Raw genomic sequence first — 7,520 nt, forward strand, 5'->3', positions numbered from 1 at the left:
TGATAGGATGAGGGGAAATGGTCTGAAGTTGTGCCAGGGCAGGTTTAGACTGGACATTAGGAAAAATTTTTTCAGTGAAAGCGTTGTTAAGTATTGGAATCTGCTGCCCAGGGAAGTGGTTGAGTCCCCATCCCTGGAGGTATTTGAAAGATATGTAGACAAGGTGCTTAGGGACATGGTTTAGTCATTGGATGGCAGTATTAGGTTAACAGTTGGACTTGGTTACCTTAAAGGTCTTTTCCAACCTAAACAATTCTATGATTCTAAGTGTAAAGTGCTGCGCCTGGCCAGGAATAACCCCATGCATCACTACACACTGGTGGGTGATCAGCTAGAAAGCACCTTTGCCAAAAAAGACCTTGGGGTCCTGGTGGGCAAGAAGTTGAACATGAGCAACCAATGTACTCTTAAAAAAGAGAGGCCAACAGCCTCCTAGGTTACATCAGAAAGAGTATTGCCAGCAGGTCAAGGAGGCAATCCTTCCTCTCTACTCAGCACTGGTGAGGATACATCTAGAGTACTGTGCCCAGTACTGGGACTGGACTTCCCACTACAAGAAAGATATGGACTTAGTGGAGCAAGTCCAGCACAGGGACATGAAGATAATTAAGGAGTATCTTTATATGAGGAGATGCTGGGAGAGCTGGGATTGATCAGCTCGGAGAAGAGATGGTTCAGGCTCCAATAAGATGGCTCTTATCAATGTATGTAAACACCTGATGGAGGGAATGAAGAGGAGGGAGCCAGACTCTTCCTGGTAGTGTCCACCAACAGGACAAGAGACAATGAGCACAATTTAAACCCATGTGATTCTATTGGAAAATAACAGGGGTTTTCATTGAGAGGGAGATCAAACACTGGAACAGGTTGCCCAGAGATGTTCTGGAGTCTCCACCTGTAGAGATATTGGAAACACAACTGGACATAGTCTTGGAAAACGTGCTTTAGCTGGCCCTGCTTGAGAAGGGGCCTTGGAATAGATGACCTCAAAAGGTCCCTCCCAACCTAAACAACTCTGTGGTTCTGTGAAGATGTTGTAAGAAGTTTGAGAACCTATGCTGATAGCTAAGGCACTAGGCTAGGAAGGTACTTGTATTTCTACTACATTGCAGCCTAATTTATTCAGGTGAAAAAAAAACCAGTCACACTACAGAGAGAATAGTCAGATAGCAGTTTGCTGCTGTATACACAATTATTTATTATCAGAGTGTGCAAATTTTGTACATGGTAAGCTTTAATAGGAATCAAGTAGGGGGCTTCACTCCTAAAATAGCTAACTCACATATTACTGCAACTGATGTTTACATTTTAAAATCAGATGAAGAGCCAAGTATACAAAAACAGATTAAAGAAATCATTAAAAGCACCAGAAAGAAAAGCCATTAAATTATGCAGCATTTCATGGGCTACTGGCTTGTTTTACTATATGTGTACTTCAATGGTCTGCACCTGAAAAGTACATTAGTGGCCTATTAGGAAAAAGCACCGAAACTTGGGAGCTATCTAACAGACTGTATCCAATGCCTATGCCTGAAATATCTAGAAATGGCCCAAGTCTGGTCGTTTCCCTGATTGAAATGTACACACTCCAATTTTTAACAGCATCATAATGCTCCAGGCAGTCCACTTTCCAGAAAGGTTTGTATTTCTCAGGTGATCGAAATCATCCTGGCTTTTGGCCATCTCCGAGACCATCACAAAGGTGTGCTGTAATATAATCATCTAGAAATGCACTGCCTATGGTGCTTCATCAATGAAGTAACAGAGCATCTGTGCCAGAGTTGGCCTTTTAATTGAAACGGAAAGGGTAAGAAAGCCTGGGGCTGCAGGCTGAAGCAGAACATGTGAAATTACAGCACCAATATAGTTTTTTCCAAAATAAAGTAACTTTTTATTTACAGATGAACATAGGAACAGCTGTAAGTTGGGGTCATCTACTGTTGCTGTGCTGCTCTGAATGCTCACCATGTATTAGAAAAATTAAACTTAGGATGGATAAACTACACAAGATCAATTAAAGCCCTTCTAGAGAAACTGTGGAAGAAATGGACTTTCCCATGTGCTACTCAACGTGGAGGTGTTGGCACAGTTAAAGACAACACTACAGTTGAACCGAGGAGAATACCCTATCTCTCGGACAAGGCTAAGTGCAGAAGCCACATGAGGAAGTAGACCCTAGATTGGGAGATTCCAAAATAAAAGTAGTAAGAACTCTACTGCCACTGTGCGTACCACCCTCACAACTAATCCCAGATGTTCTACTCAAGTGGATGCTTTTGTGAGTGGTGGACAAATACATCTATGGTCAGGCTGAGAAGACTCGCAACACTGACACCCCCTTTCCAAGCAACCAAGGATACAGATGTGCCACTGCCACAGATGTTAATGAAAAAGCTTTCCTTCCTTAGGCTCTCCCCTAGTCCCAAGGAGCTCCACATCCAGTACACAACTTGCAAGAAAAGAGGAAGTCTATGCCAGAGCCCAGACTAAAGATTCAAAAAAATGTGAGTGCTCAGAATATCCAGCTATGTTCCCCTCTCTGCCTAAAAAGTAAGACGAACTGAGAGCAATGATCAAAGCTGTTGTTTTGTAACAGGAGAATGCTATCAGTAATACAGGCACAACTCTAAGCACACGCATCTATGTCCTCTACACACCACTGCCAGGAAAACCAAGTAGCAGGTTAGACAATTCTCATACAGCATTCATAGCTTCTCAGTGGAAAGATTCAGAAGTCAAACCTTTATTACCCACTGCGCTAACCTGTCCTTGGCCTTTTTAAGCTTCTAGTACCATGGAAACACACAGCAATATGTGTTACTCCCCTGTCACAAAAAGCCCAAGACAGCAATGGAAGCAGGCCTTGCAGATGTGTAGAATACACTCCCAATAAACGCGTAGGAAGATGGGATGGCCAAATAGCAAAGACTTAACTGCAGTAGTGCTTGAAGCAGAGAAAGTAACACTAAATTTGTAAAACATGCATGGGCACAGATGCAGCAGATGAATCCAAATAGAGTCTACCTGTCTTTCAAATACCTCCAGGGATGGGGACTCTACCACTTCCCTGGGCAGCCTGTTCCAATGCTTGACAACCCTTTCACTGAAAAAATTGTTCCTAATGTCTAGCCTAAACCTGCCCTGGCACAACTTCAGGCCATTTCCTCTCATCCTATCACCTGTTACCTGGGAGAAGAGACAAACACCCACCTCGCTACAACCTCCTTTCAGGCAGTTGTAGAGGGCGATAAGGTCTCCTCTCAGCCTCCTCTTCTCCAGGCTAAACAACCCCAGTTCCCTCAGCTGCTCCTCATCAGACTTGGGCTCCAGACCCCTCACCAGCTTTGTTGCTCTCCTCTGGGCATGTTCCAACAATGCAACATCTTGTAGTGAGGGACCCAAAACTGAACACACTATTCAGGGTGCGGCCTCATCAGTGCCAAGTACAGGGGGATGTTACTTCCCTACTCCCACTGGCCACACTATTCCTGATACAAGCCAGGATGCCATTGGCCTTCTTGGCCACCTGGGCACACTGCTGGCTCATATTCAGCTGGCTGTCAACCAGTACCCCCAGGTCTTTTTCCACCAGGCAGCTTCCCAGCCACTCTTCCCCAAGCCTGTAGCGCTGCATGGGGTTGTTGTGACCAAAGTGCAGGACCCGGCACTTGGCCTTGTTGAACCTCATACAGTTGACCTGTAGGAGGATAATGGGAGGCTTATGCAGACCAGAGGGAACAGGGGATGACACATAAAAAAAGGGAAGTAGAAACATAAGCAGGAGTGATATGCTTTCTAAGATGAATACAGAAAGAAGGAAGGTTGATGGAGAACTGGATGCTAAGATTTAAAAATAGGGTATCACTGATATCACTGGCAAATCTTCCAGTGACATCTCATTGCAGTTACTTATTTAATTAGCGTATCACATTACCTTACATGCTTGATATTAAACTCAGAAGAATGTGAACAGATACCATGGAAAAAAAAATCAAACTAAATTGTATTAAACAATATAAAAATTAAAGAACCCAGTAAAGCATCATCAAAACACATACAAACATTGTTTACCTCAGCTCCTAAACTGAGAGAAATTATTTCATCCTCAAAAGCAGAATGTGTATCAATATGAGGAGGAATTCCTGCATAAGAAAAACAAACAAACAAAATGTCAGTATAATAGTAACAGAGTGGTATCTTTGTTAGCAAGCTCTATTTCCATGGACGTCCATACAGAAATCTGGGATCTATGGTTGAACAAAACATCATAGAGGGAGTTACCTTGCAAAAGAATTCAGGACAACTGTCTAATCTACACACCCAGCTTAGATGCACACAGTTAACACAAGTGTCCTGTATAATCAGTGGAAATAGCTAGAAGACAGTTCAGAGCACCCGAAGGCCTCACTTACCCTCTGAGACTCATAATGCTCTCCCCTTAGGCAGCTTAGCACTAGCAGTTACGCTACATTAGGTGATTTCGGGCCTTAGTTCACCCATGATCATGTATTTTTTCCTCACTTTCTTCACAGAGGAGGAGTCATCCCAAATATTCCCTTTACTGCTAAGCAAATGACTGCTAAGGGCTTCAGAATTAGGACCTACTATCATGAACGCAGGCACTGTCAGGGTCAAACCCTGCCTCTGCTTTGCAATTCCCAGAATTCCACACACCATTGCTAGGCTAACCCCTGGGTAGTACATCAGTCACTGTGCGTATGAGTAACCACACATAGCTGAGAATTGCCAAAAGGAGAGCAATTTTTGTAATTTTTATTTCAGATCTGCTAATTGGAAAGAAACTGCCATTCACCACAGCATGCCACACATTTAACACCAAGTGCTGAAACAGCAGTGTGCATGCCACAGCAAGATCTCACCGCATGGTGGGGAACTGTAGCCAGCAGCGGAGCAAGACCAGCAGACAGCTCAGGAGAACTGCAACTATGCCATCCTTTGACACCACATCAGGCTCAGACAGATAGAGTAACTCCTCTGCGATCCAGACCAAAACAGTTGTTTTCTTATTAGAAGCTCTAGCCATATTTGGTTTGGACACTATCAAATTTCTGAGCTGAAAACATTTTTTTCCCCTAACAGTGTCAGCCAGCCCTACAAAGTATCCTTACTATCCAGATTTTACCTCCAGATGTAAATATTCTGAATTCTATTAGTTCCAGTGAAAACAATACAAGGTTTTTTAAGGCCAGTATTTAATGATAAAAAAAAATCAGCAAGACTTGAAGACCAAGGACACATTTAATGTGTCTTAAGTGTGGCCCCTACAGCTTAGATACCCAAAGTCATCAGTCACTTAAAATCTCAAGTGTAATTTTCAGTGACAATCTGGCTTGGAACACAGCTACTAATGGTATTAATCTGACTGCACTCTGTGCTCATTCATATCCTAACAATTTGCACTTGAGAGGGTATTTTGCTTTGCTTTTTTTTTTTTTAAACTGCTTCTATTCATGATGGACATCTACAGTTCTAACTAATCTCCTCTGATGTCCCAGCCAGAAGTACACGACTATATCAATTTAACAGGTTGCCAGATACATAAACAAATAGGATCGGCTTTTCAGACCCCTGTTTAGTAGACACTGTATTAGCTGTCAGGCATTAATTCTAAAGGAAAAGTTGTTGTCCTTTCTTCCTAAGGACAAATGAGATATCCACTCTAGAAAGGAAGACAGATACTTAGCCTTGGTGATTGACCTTAGCAAAAAGCACAGCACATGATTTATTCCCTAGAGGTGTGATTAGAAGCAAATTTCTCTTCAGATGTCTCCAGTTTAGGAAAGATTACAGAAACAGAGTAATTTCTTATTCCTCAGAAAAGGCAACAGTGCTTGCATCATACTTAAAAGAGTGCATGTATCACATATACTAACATTATATCATGTATACTAACAGCAAGAGCCATTTTCTGGAGACTGTATACACAGTACAGGGAGCAAGAGGACTGTGCAATAAAAAAATGCACTTGAGTAAAAGAAGAACACCCCACAAATATGACTATTTACTTCTCTATCTTTTTATATGTTTGGTTTCCATGTTATGGCCTTGGACTCTGAAATGCCATCAATTTCCGTAACAGTAGTATCAAGAAATGTGCTTCTAAACACAAGCTCCCAGGGTTCAGAAACCAGTATGAAGACTTTAGTTTTGATTCAAAGCATTCTTGGTCAGAGAGGAAATACACTAAGTAGATGCTTAAATCCTGTCCCTACACCATGTCACAATTAGATGCTATTCCCTTCTGATTTTCAGTTAAGTTGTACTGGATTGGCTGGGATAGAGTTAACTTTCTTCACAGTAGCTTGTATGCTGTTATGTTTAGGATCTGTGATGAAAACAGTGTTGAGAACACAGGGATGTTTTCGTTATTGTTGAACAGTGCTTACACAGCACCCAAGTCCTTTCTGTTGCTCTTGCTTCCTTGCCAGCAGGTCAGCCATGGTACCTAAGAAGTTGGGAGGGAACACAGCTGGGACAGCTGAACCCAATTAACCAAGGGGATATTCCATACCATACAACATCATGCTCAGCACTAAAAGTGGGGGTGGGGAGTTGGGGGGGGGGCAACATTTACTGGGGTTGCCATTGCTCAGGGACTGGCTGGGAATCAGTCAGCTGGTAGTGAGCAATTGTTTGGGTTATTTTTGCATCACCTATTTTTGTTTGCTTTGTTTTCCTTTTCTTTCTTTTTTTTTTTAAAAAAAAAGCCATATTAAACTGTCTTTACCTCAACCCAAGTTTTCTCACTTTTATCCTTCTAATACTCTCCCATTCACAATGAGGGGGAGCAAGCAAGTGGCTGTGTGGTGCTTAGCTGCCTACCAGGATTAAATCACAATGTAAAGTAAAGAGCTCAAAGTTTTTGAAGGACAAATAAACTTACCTTGTCCAGGTTCATACTGATTTACAGTCAGTTGATCAGGTTTATGTTTGATATATCCCTGCTTCAAGCACTTCTCCAAGAACAGGTTGCAAATTTCAGGAAGGCCTAGTTATATAAACAAAACAGTAAGCAAAACAGGATAGCTCTTTATGTTACTATATTTATTGTAAAAAGAAAGAATACAACCTGGACAAAATACGTAGAAATAGCTTCATAGATACGTAAGTCCACCTTTAATAATGATCACTCTGCATTTGCTGTAACACAGAATTGGGGGCATGATCCACTAGTCCAATATATTTATAACACCTCACAATTAGAAAGGCCATTCCTCCAAAGCCTCTGCATTCAGAAGTGGATCAGGTCCACTCCTTACAAATGCAAACTGCACCATCTGCACATAAATAAAAGCCTATCAAATAAGAGGCAAAGTTTCCACCAGACAGCAAAAAAGTTGCAGTCAAGAAGCATAATTATTATGCAGAAAGTCAGAAGTTATGCAGAGACCTCTCTAAAAAATTTACTCCCTAAAAATCTGTTACTGAATTAGATTAAATATCATCAAAAAACCTGCTGAAGTTAAACTAGTTTTGAAACAGGAATGAAAGTTACACTC

General features: G+C 41.8%; 1 protein-coding gene across 2 annotated transcripts in view; it reads right to left on the bottom strand.

Moving 5' to 3' along the window:
* Positions 1-7,520, bottom strand: part of ALKBH8 (alkB homolog 8, tRNA methyltransferase) — a 50,417-nt gene that overhangs the window by 33,984 nt on the left and 8,913 nt on the right. For both annotated transcript variants that reach the window (XM_009643045.2, XM_035898513.1), the window contains exons 6-7: positions 6,905-7,009; positions 4,072-4,142 (exon numbers count right to left, since the gene is read on the bottom strand). In XM_009643045.2, the coding sequence (XP_009641340.1) occupies positions 4,072-4,142; positions 6,905-7,009 (176 nt within the window). The remainder of the gene's footprint in view (positions 1-4,071; positions 4,143-6,904; positions 7,010-7,520) is intronic.

This window comes from Egretta garzetta, unplaced genomic scaffold (genome assembly GCF_000687185.1).
Source record: "Egretta garzetta isolate BGI_Z169 unplaced genomic scaffold, ASM68718v1 scaffold217, whole genome shotgun sequence".
In the NCBI taxonomy this organism is placed as follows: Eukaryota; Metazoa; Chordata; class Aves; order Pelecaniformes; family Ardeidae; genus Egretta; species Egretta garzetta.